The sequence below is a fragment of the Alexandromys fortis genome, unplaced genomic scaffold (genome assembly GCF_014885135.2).
Source record: "Alexandromys fortis isolate MF-2015 unplaced genomic scaffold, M_Fortis_MF-2015_v1.1 scaffold_9, whole genome shotgun sequence".
In the NCBI taxonomy this organism is placed as follows: domain Eukaryota; kingdom Metazoa; phylum Chordata; class Mammalia; order Rodentia; family Cricetidae; genus Alexandromys; species Alexandromys fortis.
The window spans coordinates 1,789,807-1,813,843 of record NW_026067892.1 but is presented as its reverse complement, the minus strand read 5'-3'; the positions used below and the strand labels follow the sequence as shown (position 1 = coordinate 1,813,843).

At 52.7% G+C, this 24,037-nt stretch overlaps 1 protein-coding gene across 1 annotated transcript; it reads left to right on the top strand.

Moving 5' to 3' along the window:
• Positions 1–10,915: 10,915 nt before the first annotated feature.
• Positions 10,916–23,773, top strand: Tulp1 (TUB like protein 1). Its single transcript, XM_050142969.1, has 15 exons — positions 10,916–10,962; positions 11,085–11,136; positions 11,464–11,545; positions 11,637–11,789; positions 12,104–12,292; positions 13,114–13,209; positions 13,308–13,427; positions 13,667–13,791; positions 17,342–17,347; positions 17,433–17,603; positions 17,690–17,802; positions 19,897–20,008; positions 20,085–20,183; positions 21,199–21,370; positions 23,494–23,773. Exons 1-15 carry the CDS (start codon positions 10,916–10,918, stop codon positions 23,625–23,627), a joined length of 1,671 nt encoding a protein of 556 aa, XP_049998926.1. The 3' UTR covers positions 23,628–23,773.
• The last annotated feature ends 264 nt before the right edge of the window (positions 23,774–24,037 follow it).

Here is a 24,037-nt window from a genome sequence, read left to right as displayed (position 1 = left end):
TCTTGACCACAGAGCCGTCTTCCCAGTACCCACTGCTGTTCTGATGCAGGGAATCATGTAGACCAGGCTGACCTCAAACCCTCTACATAGCTGAGGATGACCCGGAATCTTTGAACTCCAATTTTTAAATTTATTTATTATGTGTACAATATTCTCAGTATTCTGTCTGCATGTATGCCTGCAGGCCAGAAGAGGGCACCAGCTCTCACTACAGATGGTTGTGAGCCACCATGTGGTTGGTGGGAAATGAACTCAGGACCTTTGGAAGAGCAGCCAGTGCTTTTAACCTCTGAGCCATCTCTCCAGCCCCCTAGTTTGGGACACTCTCAGGACACTACCAGATCCTGTCTCAAAGGATCCTTGCCACAATTCAGTCAAAAGATCTGTGAATTGCCTTAGTTCCAAACTGGGTGAGAAATTATTATTTTTGTTGTTGTTGTTTAATAAGATACCTGACAAAAAGCAATTTCATGAAGGAAGGGTTTGGGGGGCCACAATTTAAGAATAGCTTCCATCTGTTATATAGGTCAGCAATAATTTGGTAGCCTACCATCTAGTTTTTGCTTTTGTTTTTCAAGACAGGGTTTCTCTGTGTAGCCCTGACTGTCCTGGAACTCAGCCTGTAGACCAGGCTGGGCTCAGAGATTAGCCTGCCTCTGCCCCCCCACCCCCAGTGCTGGGTTCGAAGGTGCATGCCACCATGCCTGGCTTTCAAGCTCTTTTTTTTCTACCACAGAGATAACTGAGCACACGGCACCCCGAGGTCCCAGGGCAGGAACCTTGTATCTGAGTCTAGGGCAGCAGCAGAAATGCCAAACTCAAAGGGTGAGGGATGTCCAAAGCATTGGGTGCCAAGAATAGGGGTGCAGGGAAGACAGCTCTTGGGGGGGTCTCCAGTAGGGTGGGCAGAGCCACTTACAGGATGAGGTGCCTGCCCATGGTGCCAGCCCCAGGTCTGACCCTGGGAGTAAGTGTGGACACGGTGTACGGAGAATCGCAGTAGGGTGAGGGATCAGGGTGGGGGCACCCAGGGACCCAGGTCACCACAGGCCTGACTGGAACAAATGTGTGGGCTTAAGGCAGAGACCTTTGGGGAAGAGAGAAGGGCATGGAGCCGTCCTGGCCTGGGTGGCAGGAACAGAATGGGGTGGGGGGAGCAGGGGAAGCAATCTCCCCACCCGTGTGGGGGGTGGGGGTGGGGATCAAGTCTTCTGGAGAATTAGAAAATGAAGGAGATATCACGGAAGACAGCCCCCCCTTCTGTCCCAGGCCTTGTTCTGAGGATGGAGAGACAGAGGAGACAAGGGAAAGAGCCAGATGGGGATTAGGGGCAGGGAGGGGGCAGCGGGCTGCTGTGACAAGGGGAGCCTTGTAAGCTGGGGAACCTAATGAGATTAGTCCTGGAGGAGGCGGCAGAGCGGGTGGGCAGAGCGGTGGGCAGCAGGAAGCCCGGGCTGCCTGTCTGTGTGGGCTGTGCAGCAGCCCGGCATGCACTGGGGGTCTCGCTGGGGCCTGATGGAGGCCAGACTGCTCACCCAGCTAGACTACCCGGAACTGTGACTCGGACCCCTTTCCAAACACGATCAGACAAATGAGGGGGATGTGAGAGGCCTGGGGGTGTTGGCCCAGATCTGAGTGTTACCTGACGGGGCGCGGGGGTGGGGGAGGGTGACAGGGGCAGGTTCCATCTGGAGAAAGATCAGGATTCCTAAGCCCTGCCAGGAGGACGGTGAGGGAAGCTATGCAACCCAGTCTTGGGTGTGTGCCCCCTAGCACGCACAGGCCCTGCTCCATCTCCAGCACCCCATAAGTACCTTTTGGGAGTACACACTTGTCACCCCAGCTCTTGGGGGTGGGAACAGGAGGACCAGAAGGTGGAAGTCCTCCTTAGCTGGACAGTGAGTTCAAGGTCAGTCTATGACCTTGTGTGGTTAGGTTGACTCGGGAATCTGGGATCCTGATTCACCAATCTGAAAATTCCAGGCTTTTTTTATGAATAGCTGTGTATTTATCTATTTTTATTACTATCGCAAATTGCCCAAAGCTGAGTAACTTGATAAAGAAAAAGGGTTTATTTGGCTCAATTTTGTAGACTGAAAATCTAACAGGAAGTACCCCCTGTCAGTTTAGTCTTTGGTGGGGGACCCATGGTGGATGCCATCACGGGAGAAAGAGACCATATCAGCCGGTTTCCTGGCAGACCAGCTGGGTCCCGTGATCCCATCACCTCCACCTGGTCACACTGAGAACCACCCGCCCAGCCTGTGGGCCAGGCGCTCCCAGCTGTCACCAGAGCAGAAAGTTCAGGTCCCTTTCTCCAGCGCCTTGGGAGTGGTCCTTCCTGCACCGTCAATCCCGGGTTTACCTTTGACCAAGTACTGAGTCCTCAAGTGCAGTGACTCAGCACCCATGGGTGCCGGTCTGCAGGTGATAGGCGTGCGCTCAGGCAGGAAGCGCCACTGGGCAGGAGGTCTGAAGCGGGTCAGAGAAGAGGCGCGGCCAGGGACAGCGCAAGGTGGATGGGAGGAGGTTGTCATCAGAGGCTGGAGGCCGGGTGGCGATTTCAGAGGTGGGGCAGTTTCGGGTGATGACAGGACCAGGGCGTGGCTGTGGCAGCATCGTGGTGGAGGTGTGACAGCCACGTGCCAAAACTTCATTAAGACAGGAGAAGCCTCAGGATGCCAGGGCAGCGTGACTCACAACAGCGTCTGACTCAAGAAGCCAGTTCAGGGCTGGGGGCTGACTCAGTGGCTAAGAGGGCTTGCTGCTCAAGCATGAGGACCTCTGTTCGGACCCTGGCGCCCACATAAAAGCTGGGCGTGGCCACTTGGCCCTGGAACCCAGCATGGGGGAGCATTATTGTTGACTTTAATGTCAATTTGTTGTAGATTAGAATAACCTGCATAGTGGGCCCCACCTGAGGAAGTGTCCAGGTTGCCTTGATTGACAGACCCTAGCTGTGGATGGCACCGCCCCCATCCCCCCTCCCTGCTCCCGCAGGGTCCAGGTGAAGGAGGTGCAGCCTAAGGAAGAGTGCCTTTCCCTTGAGCACTCCCTCTTCCTCAGAGTTTATTTGCCTGTTGTGAGCCCCGTCCTTCCCTGACGCACAACCAGCCTGTCCACAGCCCAGGGACCAGCAGCTCTCCAGCTTCCTGGCTTCCCCAAGCCAGGCTGGGGCAACTGAGGCACCACCGCCCTGTGGACGGAGCAACTACCAGGTCCTCGGCTCTCAGGTGTGCTTCTGCCATTGTTTCTGGTTTAAAGCTGACTTAAAAAGTACACACACATCTACACTTACACTCACACACTCACCTACACTTACAATCTCATGCATACACACACACGCATACACTTACATTCACTCGTGCATACATACACTCATATAGACATGCACACACATGCATCACATGTGCGCGCACGCACACACACAGGCTGCCGTAGACGAGCTCTCTGCAGACACCTCTCAGAGCCAGGCTGCCTCTGCTGCAGAGGGTTCAGGTAGGATCTTGGAGCAGGTCAGCTGTGTGTTCTGGGGCAGGTCGCATTCCCTCTCTGAGACCATCTTCCAGAGACAGGACAATCCAGTGCCTGGCCCCGTGCCAAGAATATGGATTTTTTTTTTCTTTAGAACCTGGGGGAGGGGGCTGAGTCAGAGACAGGTGTTCAAGGCTAGCCTGGTCCACAGAGAGAGAGTTCCAGGACAGCCAGGGCTACCCAGAGAGATCCTGTCAAAAGGGAACCTGGGTTGTCGTTTCTCACCTGACAGGTTCAGGACCAGCCTTCCCAAAGGCCCCTTGGCTCTTCTGTGACCTCAGGGTTAGGGCACCCAATGTACCTGGGTCACTTCCTTTGCCCATGACGAACAATGTCTCCGTTTCTTCACTCCCAAAAGATGAGACCCAGGAGAGGAAGGATGGGGAGGGAGGAGGAGGGAAAAAGAGGGGGACACAGGAGAGGGCACGGAGGAGGGAGAAGGTGGAAGTGAGGCACCAGCCTCTTTAGCAGTAGCCTCCTCCATGGGTGGGTTCTGCCGCCGCCTGGTGGTGAGGCTGAGCTGGTGCAACCCCACCTGGACCCATCCTCATCCCCAGTCAAGGAGGGCAGAAGCCACCTGGTGGTGAGTCCAAAGGTCCCCATCCCACAAACCCATTCAGTTCAGTGGTCATCTGGGTCCCAGATGCCGGAGGCTGCCCTGCTGGACTCCACAGGAGACCGAGCCTGGTCAGTTTCTAACTCTTTTTACAGGAATGGGGAGAGATCGAGACAGGGTCTCATTCTGAAACCCAGGTTGACCTCGAATTCACATGAGTCCTCCTGCCTCAGGGGCTGGGATTGTTAACAGGTGTGTTTACTGGGGACTCACAGACTGTTCCAGTGTTAGCAGAATTAAGGGGAGAGCCTGGGCTCCGGCAGCCTTGAGCCAGGCTCGGTCACCTGGGCTCTCAACAGACCAACTAAATGGATTGGCTCACTGGGTATCGTGTGGTGCACTCCTTTAACCTGGCACTCGGGATCTGAGGAGGAGCTTGGCGAGTTCAAGGTCACCCAGATTTGCCTGGTAAGAGCCTGTCTCAAAATAAATGATAAATACTCATAATGAAAAGCAGAGAAAGATTCCCTCATCGTGACCACACTGAGATGAGAAAGAGGCCCTGGTACCCTCAAATCCATCTTTGGGGTCCTGATGTGAGGTTTAGGTCTAATGGAGGTCTGGAGGTTTGCAAAGCTAAGCAGTCCTGGTTAAAGTGTGGCCCTGACCATCACTGACTCCAGTCTCCTGCAAGGTGGCCTGACGGATGTCAGAACTGTGTGAAAATGTCTTCCTGGGAGAACAAGTCCCCCTGTAGCTGGTGCCAGGCTTCAGGCGTTTCCTTCTCCCAGCACGAGAATCCTGGGGACATCCCAATTCTTTGGGAGCCATAGTCTCAAAAGTCTGATTGGCCGAAGTAGGTAAGATGTGAGATCCTCTTTGGAAGGACATTATGTCATCAAACCTTACCACCTCCAAGGTGAGGAAGCTGTGTCCTTCCCAGGAATGAGTGATCTGAGGAGTTACGGGGCTGACCTGAAGTCACATAGCGAGGGATAACACAGTCAAGTCCCCAGCTCAAGGCCGCCTCACAAGGCCTAGTGGTCTGCACGCTGTCTGGCCATCAAATTTACTCTGCAGAACCTTGACGGATGCTGTTAGTGTGGCGCTGGCCTCATAAGGCTCCCCAGGGACCCTTCACTGGCACCTGGGCTCTACACTGACTCCTCTGCCCTCTGACTGGCAGCAACAGTGCTGGGCAGGGGCTTTCAGAGAAGATGCCAAGCACACACGGGTGCATCCAGTTCTTATGAGCCCGCTGTGCTCTGGTGGGCCAGCCGTCCTACCTCCCTGTCCCCCAAGCGGCTTAGAGAGGAGAGCCCAAAGCCTGGGTGCCTGATGCCCACAAGCTCTCCATGGACACTGCGCTCCTGCCTCCCCAGTTCTGTGTTACTCTCCCAGCAGCTGCCGGCAGCGCCCCAGTGAGAAGTACCCCTCCTTTCCTGCTCAGGATTAATCCTCCCCCAGGGTGGGGTTATCCCAGAGAGCACTGCCCAGGGCAGACACACGACTCCAACCGGTCACTTGGAGTAACATGTCCTTGCAGGCTATGACCCACTCGGGATGAGCCAAGTCGAGCGTCTGCCTGCACATGTTAGTTGGTCTGGGGCATCTGTCTCCTGCCATCAATAGAGTCCTAGCCTTTCCTGAGCCCTTAGCTCTTACTAACTCAGGACCTCTGAGGCTCAGTGGGAACAATGTCCTGGGGACAGCTGGGTGAAGAAGACATTGCTCAAGTTCCCAGACTCCCCAAGTGGACGTCGCTCATAGCGATATAACTGACCGTTCTCAGAGGATAGCGGGAGACAAGGAGTTAGACAGACTCACAGTAGGCAGACAGACGGATAGCAAGGGGGGCCGTGGCTATGTAATTAAGGTGGCAAATTTCCAAGATGGCTGACGTCTTCCTTACCCTCCTAACGGGCTTTTGTCTCCCACCAGCAGGCCCCTGCTGGTGGACTGGCTCACCCTTCCCAGGGCAAAATCATAACACTCTACAGTTCTGGGCCAATCCACCACCCCAGCTTTCTTCAAAATGACCAGCCCTAAATTAGGGGACAAAACCTCCACAGAGACTCTAGAACCCCAGCCCTCGGGAAGAGACTGGAGCTGTTGGCTTTCTGAGTCCCCCCTGCTTTGCAGAGGGTCTTGTTCCCTGCATGCCTGCTGCATGCCTGTCTCCTCGCGCCCACAACCACCTTGCTTCTTCTGCTGAGTCTGTCTGCGGGTGTGAGATTTCTCTGCGGCTACCTGTTGCGCTTCAGAATTTTCCTGCCTTTTAATTCTTTAACTGGCAGAGAAAATCAGCCTGATCAAGACCCCTAGGCTGTATCTTTTGGGGGGCTCATCTCTGCTTTCTTCCGAAGACTGGGTCACATACAGCCCAGCCCAGCCTGGTTCACTCTCAGCAATGATGGGAAGAGATCTTTGACCCGGATGTTCCTTCCATGGTTCTTCTGTGGCAAGGGTAAGGGGGTTGAAACAGGATCTCATGGAGTAACCTTGGCTGTCCTGGCGCTCCCTGCATAGATCAGGCTGGCGTTGAACTCAGAGATCTGCCTGCCTCTCCCTCTTGGGATCTGCTGGGATTAAAGGCTTGCTCAGCACTGCCGGCTTGTTACAAAGTTCTCCTACATCACCTTCAAACTGTTTCCAAGTGCACTCACTGCAAAGGAAAAACAAACAAAATCTTGTCAATTACTTGGCCTACAAAGACAGGGGCTGAGGTCACAGCGGGAGGATGAGTCCCTGTCTCTGCCTGCCACCAAGATGCAAACTTTGTCTTGGCTGGTTTTTCAACATCAAGGTCCCAGGTAACCCAGGCTGGCCTCTATGTAGCTGAGGATGACCCTAAGTGCCTGATCCTCCTGCCCCTACCTGCTGAGTACTAGAATTACACACCACACCTCTGGCAAGGGAGACCTCCTTAAAGGGTCCATTTGTGCCGGAAGTGCACTTCTGGAAACCCTGGAAATCCTGGGCTTGGTTCTCTGTGGCCACGCCAGAGAAAGATAAAGCCAGGGTTGCAGCTTTAACCTTACTTCTAAATCCCACTCAGAAGCTGAGGCGGTTTGGACAGGAAATGTCCCCCAGAGGCTCAGCCACCTAAAGGTAAGTGGTCCCCAGTTGGTGAATCTGTTTGGGGAGGGTGCACACCTGGCTGGAGGGAGTGTCAGGCTTTGGGGGTGTGTGCGAGACTGTGTCACGCCCAGTGACCTCACGACCCTCTCTACCCCAACAAACCCAGGGCATAGGTCCCACTCTGCGGCCACTCAGGGGTCCCCTCAGCTGTGGCTGTGGGCCACAGTGGGGCTGGACTCAGACAGCCTGGCCTGGGTCCTGATCCCTTTCTGCGAGCCAGGGAGAGACAAGACCTGTGAGCAGCAGGTCCTGGGTCAGTCAGACAACCTCTGCAAATGGGGGCAAGCGCTGCTGCTGCTGCTGCTGCAACCGCCCACCTTTGAGGAACTCAGCTGCAGGCAGTCCAGGCTCTGGCTCTTGCTCTGCACCAATCAGTGTGCAGTGCTCCCCCAGGCTGCTTCTGGGGGTCTGGAAAGCCCACCAGAAGGAAGGGATTCTTCAAATGAGCAACCGAATTTTTAGATGGAGAAACTGCAGCAAGGAGGACAGTTGTCCGTTGTCACCAGGCTGACGAGACACACAGACAGTCTATTTCTGACTGAAGACATAATTCTAGCAGTCAGGCTTCCTCCTTGGTCCCTGAGATTGAGTCCCTAGGCTTGGGGATGTGTTTCAATTTCCTGATCCTCACCATGTAGGTTATGGGATCTGCCAAATAGAGGATGCCGGGAGCGGGAGCCTGATGGAGTTGTTGGGATCAATCAGTTGTTAGGCAGATGTTACAATGTTACAGAGGAAGGTCTAGTGTCTAGTGGTCTTTCAAAGCTAGGGACTAGAATTTACAAGAAAATACCAGGAAGGGGGCTGGAAAGATAGCTCAGAAGACTGGGTTCTTTCCCAGCACCCACTTGGTGGCTCACAATCATCTGTAACTTCACGTTCCAGTTGATGCCCTCTTCCCAGCTCTGAGAAGACAGGCATATGGTGCACAAACATTTGTGAGGGTAAAACAGCCACGTACACACACAGTGCATAAATATTGCTTTCTAAAATGATACTGTAAAAATAAATAACCAGGCACATAGTAGGTGTTTTGCTGATTGGATCCACTGAGCAAGCTGTGTGGCCTTAGCCAAGTAGGTGACCTCTCTGTGACACCAGAATACGTGACTAAGAGGAACTTGGGGGACTAGGCAATCTTTGTCCTCTGAAAGTAAATTCAATTTCAGAAAACAGGTAAATTCACGTGGAATGGAGTCTGGTGATGGAGGCCAGGGATCCAGTTGAGAAATGTCCCTTTGAGTTGAAAGCAGTGGTAATTACAGAGCCTCAGCCTGTTTGTCCGGCAGCCTACAGTCCAGGAGCAGGCGATCAAAGTGCCTGCTGCTTATCTGGGGCCCAGACCTGTCCCTCATCCCTGCACCAGAGACTCAAACCCAAAAGTCACCTCTGACCCAAACCCTCAGGCCACCAACCCTGGGGCTGCCCCTGGGAATTCAAGTACTGCTCTCGAGGGGAAGGGATTTAAATGCAGTCTACTCAAGCTGACTCTAGTAATTATTTATCTTTTGTTTATTGAGTGTGTGTGTGTGTGTGTGCCTGCATGCACGTGTGGAAGTCAAGCGAGGGCTTGCTGGAGTTGGTTGTTGCTCCCTCAAGGTGAATTCTGGAGACTGAATGCAGGTCTTCAAGCTTGGCAGTCAATGCTTTTACTCACTGGGCCATCTCGCCAGCCTTTGTTTTTTGTTTGCTTGTTTGTTTTTAATATTTATTTTTATTAAGTTTTGTTTTGAGGGGCTGGAGAGATGGCTCAGTGGTTAAGAGCACTGGCTGCTCTTGCGAAGGACCCAGGTTTAACTCCCAGCACCTACATGGTGGCTCACAGCCCCAAGGGATCTGTGGCCCTCTCCTGGCCTCTGTGGATGCTAACATACATTCAGGTAAGCATGTGCATGATAAATAAACAAAAATCTCAAAACATCTAAAATACTGAAAAGCTCTTTTGAAAATTATGTGCATGTGTGCTGAAAGTTGTGTGTGCACATGGATGCGCATATGTATGTGTACATGTGTGTACATGTATGTGTGCACATGTGTGCGCATGTGTATGTGTACACGTGTGTGCACATGGATGCGCATATGTATGTGTACGTGTGTGTGCACATGGATGCGCATATGTATGTGTACGTGTGTGCACATGGATGCGCATATGTATGTGTACGTGTGTGTGCACATGGATGCGCATATGTATGTGTACGTGTGTGTGCAGGTGTGTGTACATGTATGTGTGCGTGCACACGCCAATACAGGTGCCACAGGTGCCAGCAGCAGCAGATTCCCGGAGCTTGATTGCGGGCGGTTGTGAGCTGCCCAATGCCGGTGCTGGGAGTAGAAAACCGTCCCTTGGCAACAGCAGTACATGCTCTTGGACACCGAGCCTTCTCTCCAGCCGCCTTCTTTGTAGGGAGGTCTGTCTTTTCCGACGGTCCAGCCATAACTTTTCCAGTCGCCGCTTTGTGGTGCCCAGCCGGGCCTTTGCTTCTAGAGTGCTAGGATTCGAACTGCCACGGCAGGTTTTTTGTTTTGTTTTGTTTTTTTTTAAGATGGGAGGAGTGATCTCAAATTTGTGGTTCTCCTAACGCCACCTGCCTTCCAAGAACTGTAATGATAGGCATAGTCCCCAGCCCAGAAACTATTTATCTTCTAAAATATTCAAAATTGTGTGTTAAAGTCAGGCAGTGGTGGCACACACCTTTGATCTGAGCTCTCAGAGGCGAAGGCAGGCAGATCTGAGTTTGAGGACAGCCTGGTCTACAGAGCAAGTTTCAGGATAGCCAGGGCTACACAGAGAAATCCTGTCTCAAAAAAAAAAAAAAAAAAAAAAAAAAAAAAAAACTAAAAGTATAATAATTTTATAATGAATGTTATTACAATATTAAATGTGGGCTGGAGAGATGGCTCAGCTATTAAGGCCACAAACTCCTGCAGGGGACCCAAGTTCTGTGTCCTGCACTCACACTGGGCAACTCACATAGGCCTAGGCCTATCACCTCCGCTTCATAGAATCCACGTCCTTCTGGCCTCTGAGGACACCTGCACTCAAGTGCACACACCCACACACAGACACACATGTATTATTATATAATTAAAAATAATAGCCGGGCGATGGTGGCGCACGCGCCTTTAATCCCAGCACTCGGGAGGCAGAGGCAGGTGGATCTCTGTGATTAAGGCCAGCCTGAGCCTGGTCTACACAGTGAATTTCAGGCTAGCCAGAGTTACATAGTAAGACGAGGGGAAATAATAACTAATTAATAACCTAGGACCTGGAAGATGGAGGCAGGAGAATCAGTTCAGCTGCGTAGTGAGTTTGCGGCCAGTATTTGAGGGAGACACTGGTTGGGAGGTTGGGGACTACTGGAGAGTCAGTCTAACCTTTTGCTCTCCAGTCCCCCACCCCCACTGAAGTGTTCCATAGGGAAGCGCCTCATTTAGGTGGAGGGTCCTTCGGGCTGGGCTGCTGTGCTGCGTTGTGTGTTCAGATCCTCCCCTCAGAGGCTGAGTCCCTGGGCTGGAGCGCCTGGTCTTTAGAAGTGAGTCCTAGCCCGGACGGCGGCGCAGGTGGGGAGAAGCTGAGCTGAGATTAGCTACTGGGGGGAGGGGAGGGATGAGAGGTTGTTAACAACCAGGCACGGGAGAGGAGGAGTGACCGCAACAGGACAGGCACAGGCGCTCAGGAGCACCATGCCTCTGCAGGAGGAGACCCTCCGGGAAGTGTGGGCCTCAGACAGGTGGGAACCCCCACATCGTCCCATGTGAACCCCAGGCCCCATTTGCAGGACCACAGTGGTGGTAGCGGGGTGGGGGGAGTAGACCGCAAGAAGGGAACAGCCTGGTTCCATTGTACCCTCAGTAGCCAGGAAGAGGACTGGTTGAGCCCGGAACCGCAGCAGCGCCCCAAGCAGGTGTGTCAACAAATCTGGGGTTTGGAAAGGAGGCACGAAGGTGCCCCTCGGGGTACACAGGAAGGGAGCTGTAGGGGAGAGGTCCTCTCAGCTCTTTACCCGGAAAGGTTAGGAGAAGAAAGGGGGGTTAGGAATGGGGTGCCCAGGAACATTTGGGGGGGCTTTGGGTCTTAGAAGTGGCTGTCATGCGAGTATGGGTCATCCACACTGAGAAGGGACTGCAGCACCCCTTGGGATAATCCGAGGCTATTTCTGGTGGCCCCAAGGGATTAGAGGGGGATAGGAGCCCCAGAGTCCCCTTCTCTCCTGGTGACCCCTATTTCACAGCGACCTACCCAGGGACAGAAATTGAGGAAAAAGAAGTCCGAGACTCCGGGGTCTCAGGGATCCAAGCCCCGCAAAGCTGGAGGTGAGTCCTGGGGGATGCGCGGGAGGGTGTGGGCCGGGGAGGCTGAAGTGGGGACCTCTGAGACAGAACTCTGCCCACACATCTGGTCCAGCTGGGTGCAAGAAGCTCGAGGAGCCGCCTGCAGACCCCGCAGAGGCGCGCACTGTGCCGACAGTCTACGCCAAGTTCCTTCGGGACCCCGAGGCCAAGAAGCGGGATCCCCGGGAAACCTTCCTGGTTGCCCGCGCCCCAGATGTGGGAGGCGGTGAGTGAGGCGTAGGGAGGGAGGGGAGGACAGTGTGAGCAGTGGTCACCCAGGCCAGGGGTGGGTTCCCCTGCTCTATCTCTGTTACACTTATGGAGAAACTGAGGCAGCATGGGTCCAAGTTTAAAAGCCTTGAGCTACAGTTAGTAGTCAAAGTACCCCAGATGGTGGTAAAGGTGAGAAGGCAAGTCAGGAGGGAGCAGAGCAGGGTGCCGCCCATCGCAGCCCTGTGCAGGAAGGGGCTTGAAGCCCCTCAGCACCCTGCAGGGTCTGGATCTCTGGAGCCTGTATTACAAAGAGTATTCTATCCATAGTGGAGGATTTGGAGGAGGATTCCGATGAAGAGGATGACGAGGATGACGAGGATGAAGAGGATAACGAGGATGAAGAGGATGAAGAGGGTGAAGAGGATGAGGAAGAGGGGGAAAAAGAGAAAAGCTCTCTATCCCCCAAGAGTCCACCCAAGAGAAGAGAGAAGAAAGCCAAAGCCCTAGACCCGCGGGGTAGGTGCAGGGAGCCTTCAGGAACCCACCCACTGGCAGGCAGAAAGAGCTCCCAGCAGCGGTGGGTGCAGAGTTCTCCCCTGGTCCTCTCTCTTCAATGCCAGTCCCTAGGTCCCTAAGGAGATCAGTTCTCAAGGCTGCGGCACACTACAAAGGCACGCCAAGGAGGAAGGTTCTGTTTTCTTTATGGGCTTTGCTTTGACTTCGTGTGGATTATAATTTGTTTTGTTTTTTTGTTTGTTTTTCGAGACAGGGTTTCTCTTTGTAGCCCAGTACTGCCTGGGCTACAGAAACTCACTCTGTTGACCAGGCTGGCCTCGAACTCAGAGATCTGCCTGCCTCTGCCTCCTGAGTGCTGGGATTAAAGGCCTGCGCCACCAGAGCCTGGCTAACGTTATAATTTTTATTAAGTAGACAGAAGTAAAAGGAAATCCCGACTAAAGACGGTGAGGGCTCCCAGCCTGGAAGGTCTGGTCAGAAATGTGTGCCATGCTGGGTCGGATCTCAGTGGAGCGTCTGAGGCTGAGCTCATGGCTGGGGAGGGTCCCTGGAAGAGGGACTGACTGGAGGAGGACTAAGGGCTGAAGTGACAGCCTGGCTTCCCTTCGTTCCCTCACTCATTCCTTCCATGCCTCTGAAGCTGATTCCTAGCCAGATCGTTATTTTAGACTCAGAAGAAAGTAACTTCAGAACCATGGACCACAGACCCCTGTCTGGTGTTCAGCACTCTGGTAACTGCAAGCTGAATGACAGGGTTAGAAGGTGATCCTTGGCCCAATAGGTTTCTTCTTTCCCGACCCCCCCAAACCTCCTATTCCCAGGGGACCTAGGAAGCCCTGAAGCCCCCCGAAAACCATCCCACACCAAGAAGAAGGAGGCAGGGGAGGGAACCAAGCTGAAAAAGGCAAAGAAGAAAGGTAAGGGGGAGGGGTGGATACTGACAGACTGATGGACGGAGGACAGGGGTCGTTGGGTGTGTTGAAATGGTGACCCCCTTCTTGTATCCTCTCTGCAGGGGCTGGGGAGGCTGACAAGGACCCCTTGAGAAGTCCAGCAGCCCTGAGGAAGAAGACTCCAGCAGCCATGTTCCTAGTTGGGGAAGGTGGCCCAGCAGAGAAGGATGTGAAGAAGAAAGGTGCGTGGCGGAAGGGTGGCGGGACCATGGGCATGATGTGTGCTGTGAGGAGTGAGGGGGGCAAGAGCTGGACCCTGTGGGGGCATCCTGACACCCTTGTTCTGACAGCCAGGTGGCCTTTCTGAGGCTCTGATCAGAACCTTTTTATGGCGTGGAGAGGATTAAAGGGGAGCATGGGTGTGGGGAACATCTGGCCAATCAGGATGAAGGGTCTACAGCCTTTCTCCCTCCATGTTCAGGGCCTGCCAAAGGCTCAGAGGAAGAGACGAAGGAGGAAGGGGAGGAGGAAGAGGAGGAAGAGGAGGAGTCTTCAGCGATGAAGAATAGCAACCAGAAGGGCCGAGCGAAAGGGAAAGGCAGAAAGGTTGTCACCCGAGGGGCAGGTGTGGGGGACTTCGGGGGTAAGGACTTAGCTCCCCACCCATGACTGGGCACACAGCCTAGGAGCATTGGGCTCAAAGGGACAGAGGAGGCATGGCTCAGGCCACCCATGGCCCTTACATACTCTGCCATCCAGGCCTCCCCTCTGCGGTATGACCATCACCCAGTGAAGAGACACATGTTAAAATACCAGGGAAGGACCAGGCAGTGGTGGCACAGGCCTTTATTCCCAGCACTCAGAGAGTTCCAGGACAGCCAGGATTGTTACTCAGAAAGAACCTGTCTTGAAAAAAACAAAACAAAACAAACAAACAAACAAAAAAAACAGGGAGGCTGAGCACACAGCAGCAGGACTCTGGGTTTCGGGAGGGTGCAGGTAGGGGAATGGGATGGGATAAGGTCTTGCTATGTTGCCAAGGCCAGTCTGGAACTCCAGATCTTTCTACCCTCACTGGTACTGGGATTTCAGGTGAAAGTCTAAGTCTGCATCTGGAAGGCACATCTTATACTCCTTTGAGGCACCGAGTGGCCGGAAGTTGGCTAGCGGGAGCCACTGTTAAAATACTTCACCCTGTTTGCCCTCAGGACCTCTAGCCTCCCAGCCAGGAAAGAGCCCTAGCTCCATGTGCCTACAACCCCAGCGCATGGGTGGTAGAGGCGGCAGGATCAGGTGTGTAGAGCTAACCTCAGCTACACAGTGAGGTTGATGGCCTACATGAGACCCTGTCTCCAAAAGCAAGGCTGGAGAGATGACTCAGCAGTTAAAAGCATTGGTTGCTCTTGCAGAGGAACCGGGCTTGATTCCCAGCACCCGCAGGGCACCTCAGCTTTCCAGTCCCAGGGGATCTGACCTGTAAGCACTGGGCATGCATGAAGTACACAGACACATATAGGGAAAACACTCACACAAATTTTTTGAGACAAGTTTCTTTTTCTTCTCTTTTCTTTTCTTTTTTTTTCTTTTTTTTTTTTTTAGAGTTTTTGCTTCTTTGTACTTTTTTAAAACGATTTATTTATTTATTAAGCATACAATGTACTGCTGGCAAGGAAGGCACCAGGTCTCATTACAGATGGTTGTGAACCACCTTGTGGTTGCTGGGATTTGAACTCCGGACAGCCAGTGCTCTTACCCTCTGAGCCATCTCTCCAGCCCCGAGACAAGGTTTCTCTGTGTAGCTTTGGAACCTATTCTGGAACTTGCTCTGTAGACCAGGCTGGCCTCGAACTCACAGAGATCCACCTACCTCTGCCTCCCAAGTGCTGGGATTAAAGCTGTGTGCTACCACTGCCTGATGAAAAAAATAGATCTTTAAGGAAAGTAACCAATTAATCTCTGACTGCCTAAGGCTCCAGAATCTTTGCCAAAGCTTAGAGTCTATTCTGATTGGACATCTTCCACTGTCAAGACATGTCGCTAAGGACTTTGAATGACAACCTATGCACACATAAGGAGGCCTGGCTGAGAGTTAAACTCTCCTCGAGAGGGAGAGACCTCCAAGAGCCAGCCCTGGACTGAGCTCTGTGGGTTTAGTAGTTTGTGTGGGAGTGTCAGATCTTCGGGGATGGATTCGTGTCAACCAAGATCACTGCGATTGCTGTCCGGGGTATTTTATCCCAGGTGGAAACGGCCCTCCCCACAGCGGGCGTCCACACTCACAGGTGCAGAGATGTTTGAGTCAGTGCTGACTTTTCTCACTTCGCATTCCAGACATAGTCTTGTGTTTCCCAAGTTTCTTCTGGAGCTGGCTGGAGCACAGTCAAGATGGTCATGTGCCCCTTGGCCAAGGGCCCCAGGCTGTGTTCTACCACATGCAGCGTAGGATTGCCCCCAGCAGAAGGCTCCTCAGCCCTCACAGATAACTTTGAGGCCTCAGGTGTTGACGCCCCCAGCCTGATAGGTCAGTCGCTCCCCTGAGGAGTCCTGGCTCCTCTCATGGAGCAGCAGGAGAAAGGTCGCAAGGTCTCACCCTGCCTCCTTCTGTAACTGAAGTGTTACTAGGAAATTCTCCAAGCTGACAGGTTCCTGAGTCAGCCAAGTCTTGCGTGAGTCAGCTAGGTCTTGCTGCATAACAAATGGCCTCCAAGCTTTAGCGTCTTCAACTAAGGAGCCAGCTTTCCTGCTTAGTCTCTAAGGGTCATAAATCTAGGGACGGCTTCACAGAACCTTGTGAGCTCAGGGTGTCACACGAGGTTGTACTTACCTAAAAGACTGACTTGGAGTGGACCGTTCATTTCTAAAGTGGTTCAGCCATGGTTGTTGGTTGGAGGCCCTTCTTCCTTTCTACAGAGACCTCTCCAGTAGGCATGGCATGACCCCCGTTTCTATAGAACAGGGATGGCTAACCCAGTGTGTTAATGAGAATGCAGAGCGCTAGGCATGGTGGGACACACCCCTACTCAAAGCACTGGGAGGCCCAGGAGGATTGCAGTGGAGCCAGCCTGGGCTACAGAGACTTTGAGGCTAACCTTGGCCTTGGCCTTGTAGTGAAATCTCAAATAAACAAATTAAGGGCTGGAGAGTTGGCTCAGTGGTTTAGAGCATTTGCTCCTCCCACAGAGCACCTGAGTGCAGTTCCCAGCACCTGATGGCTCTCAATAATTTATAACTACAGTTCCAGGATATATATATATATATATATATATATACATATATATATATATACACATATATACATATATATATGTATATGTATATATGTGTGTGTGTGTATTTGGTTTTTCAATACAGGGTTTCTCTGTATAACAGCCCTAGTTGTCCTGGAACTCATTCTGTAGACCACGCTGGCCTTGAACTCACAGAGATCCTCCTGCCTCTGCCTCCTGAGTACTGGGATTGGGATTGATTAAAGGCACCACCGCCCAGCACCAGGAGATCTTGTAACCTCTTCTGGCCTCCAGGGCACCAGGCACACGTGTTGCACAAACAGACTTGCAGACTAAACGCTCACATCTATTATAAAAAACAAACCCAAAAACCCTATCACCAGAACAGAGCCAGATGTGGTAGATAGCTCATAGCTGTTGTCCCAGAACTTGGGAGGTAAAGGCAGGAGAATCAGGAGTTTGAGGCCAGCCTCCAGAACACAGTGAGTTCAAGGTCAGCCTGGGCTTTCTGAGACCTTATCTTTAAATATGAAAATGGGGTTGGAGACATGACTTAGCAGTTAAAAGCACAGGCTCTTCTTCTGAGGACCAGGATTCAATTCCCAGCACCCACATGATGACTCACAACTTCCTGTAACTCAAATTCCAGGCAATCTGACACTGTAACACCAACATGCAGGCAAAACACCAATGCACACAAAATAAAAATGAATTAAATATATATATCATAAAAATGGAAACAAAAAAGTTGTATCTAGCTGACCGATCCTTAGTGGTGGAACATGAACTCAAACTGGGACTGTCTGGGTTCAACCTAAATAGTTATAATACATTGCAGAATTCCAGAGCCTTCTCTCATGAGGTTGGGCTTCTGGGCTGTGGGGGATGGAGGTGCCTCCACCCAGGACCTATCTCTTTTTTCCCTCCAGAAAGTGGTGAGTGATGGCCTGTCCTGCCTGGGGTGCAGAAGGGGACCTATGAAGTGGGGGGTCCTAGCTGATGCACCGTCTGCCTGTGCAGAAGGAGGACAGGGCTTCGTCTCCCCCCTTGGAAGTGGGTGAACCTCGGGAGTTTGTGCTACAGCCAGCGCCCCAGGGCAGGGCAGTGCGCTGCCGGCTGACACGGGACAAGAAGGGCATGGACCGTGGCATGTACCCATCGTACTTCCTACACCTGGACACGGAGAAGAAGGTTCTAAGAGAGGGGCAGGGGCAGTGTCTGGGGCCTCCCGGGTACCCCAGTTCCACTTTGTCACCTCTCTGTTCCCTTCTCTGCAGGTGTTCCTCTTGGCCAGCAGGAAACGCAAGCGCAGTAAGACAGCCAACTACCTCATCTCCAGAGACCCTACCAACTTGTCCAGGGGAGGGGAGGACTTCATTGGAAAGCTGAGGTGCGGCTGCACTTCCGGGCCACGGCAGTCACCTCTGTGCCACTGTGGCTGGCAGAGTGACCCCACATGGGATGCTCCAGAGGCGTCCTTCAGCCTAGGGCATCTCACATTCTGACAAGCCTGGATGTCTTGGAGACCTGATCTAGATGGTCTTGTGGGCTTGGGATGGGCCCCTGGCTCTGCATGCCAGCATCTCCCCCAAGGGATGGGGACTATGCAGGCCTGACGAAGGCTCTCACAGAGATGGACTCTATCTAGCTCCATAAGGGCAGGGCCCTTGTCATGGAGTGCTACCGGCTCCCACACAGTACCTTCTCTGAGGAGGTGTACTACTGGGTGTGGTGGTATATGATCCCAGCACTTGGTAGTTAGAGAAAGAATTATCAGGAGTTCAAGGTCACCCTTGGTTGTTTAAGGAACTTAGAGATAGTTTGGGCTATGTTAGACCCTGCCCCATTTCCCCCAAAAAAGGAGGAGAGAGAGAAAGGGGATGTAGTTAAATTGAAAGAGAAGAGTATTTGCTTAACCAGGTTTGATCCTAGCACCACATAAAGCAGATACCATGGAACACACCTGTAAAACCAGCAACCAGCACCAGGAGGCAGAGTTCAAGGCCAGCCTGGTCTACCTCGGGAGAGGATGTTTCAAGAGCAAAGGAAAGCAGTATTTACTGAGTGTACGAACAAGCGAAGGGAGACTCAATGTGGCCGGGCAGGCTTCCCTATGGTGGCTCAGCTACCCGCTAGTCTGAAAGGACTTCTTTTTTTTTTTTTTTTAATGTGTAGCCCAGGCTGGCCTCAAAGTCGTGATCCTCCTGCTTCTGCCTCCTTCAGCAAATCCTAGCCGCAAGTGCCACCCCAACTTTCCACAAAAGTCTGTAGGAGCCTGCCCATGCCTCTGGCATAATCTTGAGCACTTTCCAAACATTAACCAGAAATTTCATCCTTTTGCCAAGCAAACCAGAGGAGGATTGTAGCTATTGTAGATTTACAGAGGGGAGGACTCACGGGGTAAGAGTCCTTGCCACCAAGCCTGATGCCCTGAACTCAGTCTCTTGGGACCCACATGATAGAAGGAGAGAACTGGCTCCTGATCATTGTTTCCTGACCCCTGACGGCCGCACACGTGCATTCGATAGGTCAATGATCAAAAGAACCAACTCAAGGGGACAGCTGAGACTCCTATCTCCCGGGCCACAGAGGGAGACAAAATCCGAAATATTTATTTATTTTTTTAGTGTGTGTTTTGCTTTTGTTTTTGAGACAGGAATCTCTGTGTAACAGTCCTGGCTGTCCTCAAATTTACAGAAATCCACCTGCCTCTGCTTCCTGAGTGCTGGGATTAAAGGTGTGCGCCACGATGCCCAGCTTGAATTATTTATCTTATTATTTAGTTTTATTCTGAGTGTGGTGTGCGCAGGTACATGCGTGCTGGTATGTCTGTGTGGAGGTCGGAGGACAACTTTGTGGGCTCAGTTCTCTTTCTGCCTTTTCAGGGCTCAAACTTAGCTCCTCAGCCTATGCTGACCCTTTACCACTGAGCTCCAGCCTTAGTTTTGATTTTTTTTTTTTTTTGAGATAGGGTTTCTCTGTAGCTTTGGAGCCTGTCCTGGAGCTCACTCTGTAGACCTCAAGCTCACAGAGATCCGCCTGCCTCTGCCTCCCGAGTGCTGGGATTAAAGGCCACGCCACCACCGCCTGGCACAGCCTTAGTTTTGATTTTTTTTTTTTTTGAGCCAGGGTCCAGGCTGGTTTGACCTCATTGTGTGGTGGCCAGGTGGCACCTGCCACGCCTGCCAAACGCTACTGCCACACCTGGCTCTATTTTTCTTGCTGCTGGGGATTGAACCTAGAGCCTCAGGCATGCAAAGGAGTGTGCTCCACCACTGAGCCCCACAGCCAGACTGTTTCAAAACAACAGTGATAAGTAATAATTTTAACTGTCCCTTCAAGGGAAGCCTGGATCAAGGCACGTGACATACTCCCAAGACACACACTGCCCCTTGCTCTTGAATTAGGGGCTTGGGGGAAGGGTTTTGGAATGAGAGGTGGTAGGTACCCTCTTGCCTTGGCTCAAATCTTCTCTCACCCTCAGGTCCAATCTCCTGGGCAACCGCTTCACAGTCTTTGACAACGGGCAAAACCCACAGCGTGGCGGAGGTGTGGACGTGGGGAGCCTGCGCCAGGAGCTGGCAGCTGTTATCTATGTGAGAAGCCACCGTCCCCACCATGTCCGGCTCTCCTCGGGTAGGATGCAGCCTGATGGCCATCTCTCTCTTTCAGGAAACCAATGTTCTAGGGTTCCGAGGACCCCGTCGCATGACTGTCATCATCCCTGGGATGAACTCGGACAATGAGAGGGTCCCTATCCGGCCCCGAAATGTGAGCCTCTCCCTCCCTAGTCTTGCAGGAACCTTGCAGGCTGGGTGAACCCTGGGTCTCAGAGACCGATGACTGGCATGTCCTATGCTCCTGGGTGACTGATGTCACTTCAGTCATTTACAGTGAAAAGTAACAACCCTGTCAGCTGCCCATTCATGCTCCCTGCTAGGAGGCCAAGCTGCCTTTGGAGGCCACGCTAACCAGGAAGCTGGGCCTGGCAGGTTTTGTGGACTCCTACTTCTGAGGCCCATCAGTAAGAACCAAGGTTCAAACGGGACACAGCAGTGATCAGAACACTAGCTGCTGGGCTGGGGTGGCTCACCTGACAGGCACGAGGCACTGGGTTCTGTCCCCAGTGCCACAAAAACCAGGCATTGTGGTTCACGCCTCTAATCCCAGCACTCAGGAGGTAGAGCAAGAGGATTAGTAGTACAAGGTTATCCTCAGCTATACAGGGAGTTTGAGGCCAGCCTGGGCTATGTAGGACCCTGACAACACATACACACACATACACATATACATAACACACATAATAATAATAATAATAATAATAATAATAATAATAATAATAATAGAGGGGTCTCTGTCAATAACATACCTGCTGTACACGCATGAAGGCCTGAGTGGAGATTCCCAGTATCCATGTAAAAGCTGAGCACACTGATGTGTACCTGTACCCCAGCACCGGGCAAGTGGAAATGGGTGGATCCCCAAATGCACTGATTACCCAGCCTAGCTCAATCAATGAGCTCCAGGTTCAGTGGGAGACTAGGACATGAAGAGTGGCCCACGACTCCTCCTGGGTGCCAGTTGCGTCTTTCCACTCTCTGCCAGAGCACCCGCCCCCTTTAACAAGACCTGCTCTCAGCGCTGTTCTCCCTGTGTCTGCTGAGACCCTCTGTGGACATTGCAGTCCAGGCTGAACAACAGCTGCACAGCCATCCTGGCCCACGGAGCCACGGAGCACAGCCAGCTCTAACCATCCTTTCTCTGTTACCTCCCCTTGGCGCCCCAGGCCAGCGATGGACTGCTGGTGCGCTGGCAGAACAAGACGCTGGAGAGCCTCATCGAACTGCATAACAAGCCGCCCATCTGGAACGAAGACAGTGGCTCCTACACCCTCAACTTCCAGGGCCGGGTCACCCAGGCCTCCGTCAAGAACTTTCAGATTGTGCATGCCGATGACCGTGAGTGTCTGAGGGCCCTCTCTCTTCCCCTCTTGATTCTGGTTTGGGAGAGGGCTCAGAGAGTTTGAGTAAAAGTCTTGGGGTTCACTAGGACAAGTTTGTGACCTAGCCTTGGCCAGGATCGTTGGGTAGATGGTGGAACATTCCCAATGGTATCATTTATGAGGGGAGGGATGAAGGCTGGAATCTGGGGACCACCTAGAGTTTAACCCCTTGGTGTGTAGTCAGCGGTGGCACCCAAGACCACAGAGCAGAAACAAGAGTTAGAAAGTATTGTTTTCATGATAATTGTCTTAAAAGAAGATCTCACTATATAGTTCTGGCTGTTCTTAAACTATCTATGAGGACAAAACTGGCCTTAAACTCACAGAGATCCCCCTGCTTCTGCTTTCCCAATGCTGGGATTAAAGGTATGGTCACCATACCCTACTAAAATAGAGGATTGTCTTTGGTGGGGGGGGGCGGGTAATGGACTTTTTGTTTTTCAAAACAGGGTTTCTCTCTGTAACACATCCTGGAAACTCTTTGTAGACCAGGCTGGCCTCAAACTCACAGAGATCCACCTGCCTCTGCCTCCCAAGTGCTGGGATTAAAGTCGTGCGCCACCACCGCCCGGCGGATTATCTTTTAAGAACAGGATAGCTAGGGCTTGGGGGAGATATCCACCACCTTCTGTGTCTGTGTGTGTGTGTGTAGTCAGAGGACAACCTGCAGGAGCTACTTCTCTCCCCTCATCAGTTGATCCCAGGAATCAAATGAATTTGACCTGAAGGTCACCAGACTTTGCAGCAAGCACCAAGAGTAGGAAATATGGACCATGAATTTCTAAGTGTCTAGGACTTTTTTTTTTAAGATTTATAATTTTATGCTGGGCGGTGGTGGTGCACACCTTTAATCCCAGCACTCAGAAGGCAGAGGCAGGCGGGTCTCTGTGAGTTTGAATCCAGCCTGTTCTACAGAATGAGTTCCAGGACAGCTAGGGCTATTCAGAGAAACCCTGTCTCGAAAAACAAAAACAAAAATAAGATCTATTTTTTTATGTGTGTATGACTGCATGAATTATGAGCACCTTGTGTGTGCAGGTGCCCACAGAGGCCAGAGGGTATCAGATCTCCTGGAACTAGAGTTACAGGCAGTCTTCTGGGTGCCGGGTCCTCTGCAAAAGCAGTCAGTGCTCTTAACTGCTGTGCCATCTCTCCAGCCCTCTGCTTTTTCTGACAAACTGCCCCTGCGGACTTATTTAGGGAACCAAGATCTCCAGGGCATGAACGTCCCTGTCCTAGCTTGGGCAAGAGGTTCCACAAAGGGTTTGGCCAGTACCATGCAATCCACCGCCCCCAGTCCTATTGCTGTCCCCAGTATCTCATGTCCCCAGGCCTTGGGACTGCTCACCAGGCCAGTTCCTGTGGGAGCGTGGTCCGCCACCAGACCAGGTTGGAGGGGTTTTTGTTTTAAAATAGCTTCCTATCCCTATTCAGGCTGGGAGAGAGGTGCTGAGATCAGGCTGGGAAGCCAGTTGGGTGGTGGTCTTGCCTGTTACCCCAGTGACCAGCCTGGTCCTCTTAGATTCAGGACAGCCAGGGCTTTTGGGAGGGAGGTAGCAGGAGGATTAGGAATTCAAGGCCTGCCTTGGCTACTCGGAGAGAAAAGGGTGAGGTGAAGGGAAGGGTGTGGAAAGAGGCTGATTGATTAAGAGTGGCTGGAATTGATAGCTCCAGAGCAGGAGAGGCCTGCACTCCACTCCTGGTTAGAGAAGGACCTGAACCAGGGTCAAATGTGGGCCTTATGAACTGGGGCTGGGCAGAGGAATGAGGCCAAAACTGGACAACGGAGGGAAGGGTTCTGGTTTGGGCAAGTTTGTCAGGGTCCTGTACTGCTAGATTACAGATTTGCTGTAGCCCTGGGCAGACGCTGATAAGGTGGGGCTCCTGCCCTGCGGACTTGGTGTGACGACCCTACACAGGCGGGGCTAGTTGGAGCGGGGCTAGTCGGACGACTTCTAGTAGGGAAAGTGGCCCGAGGCTGCCTGGGGGCTGTGACACCAAATCAAGGAAAAGGACCTCCCGGTGTTATGGGGTTGCCTGTCAAGAGAGGGCCTGAGGTCACCCCATTGTCGTTCACAGCCGACTACATAGTGCTCCAGTTCGGCCGCATAGCCGAGGATGCCTTCACTCTGGACTACCGGTACCCGCTGTGCGCCCTGCAGGCCTTCGCCATCGCCCTTTCCAGCTTCGACGGGAAGCTGGCCTGCGAGTGACCCCACAACCCCTCAGCGCTGGGAAAACACTCAGCTGGGGGTGATAGGGTCCCTCCCCAACAGCCCGCGTACCCCTAGCCTGGCACCGGCCAGGCGAAGGAGCTCTGACTGGGATGGAGATGACCATCTGGTCGCAGAATAGCAATGCCTGCCTCGCCCCCTCCTCCACAGCCACTTCCTGCCCGGGAGCCCGAGTCAGACGTTCGAGGCCCCTCCAGGACTTAACTGGGGGAAACGGAGAAGCGGGGTCCGAGACCCACATTCTCAATAAAGTTACATCCCAGACTGAACGCAGCGGTAATTCCCGGATGCGTGCTTGTAGACCCAGGTGCCCAGGCGTGCTCTGAGCTCCCTCCCTTGTATCCTTCTGTCCTATGGATCCTCAGCAGGACCTCAGGGTCTGGCCCCCG

Coding starts and splice junctions, on each gene's coding strand:
- Tulp1 (XM_050142969.1), top strand. CDS start 10,916: ATGCCTCTGCAGGAGGAGACCCTCCGGGAAGTGTGGGCCTCAGACAG. Junction 17,604..17,689: donor ACCTGGACACGGAGAAGAAG/GTTCTAAGAGAG, acceptor CCTTCTCTGCAG/GTGTTCCTCTTGGCCAGCAG. Junction 17,803..19,896: donor GACTTCATTGGAAAGCTGAG/GTGCGGCTGCAC, acceptor TCTCACCCTCAG/GTCCAATCTCCTGGGCAACC.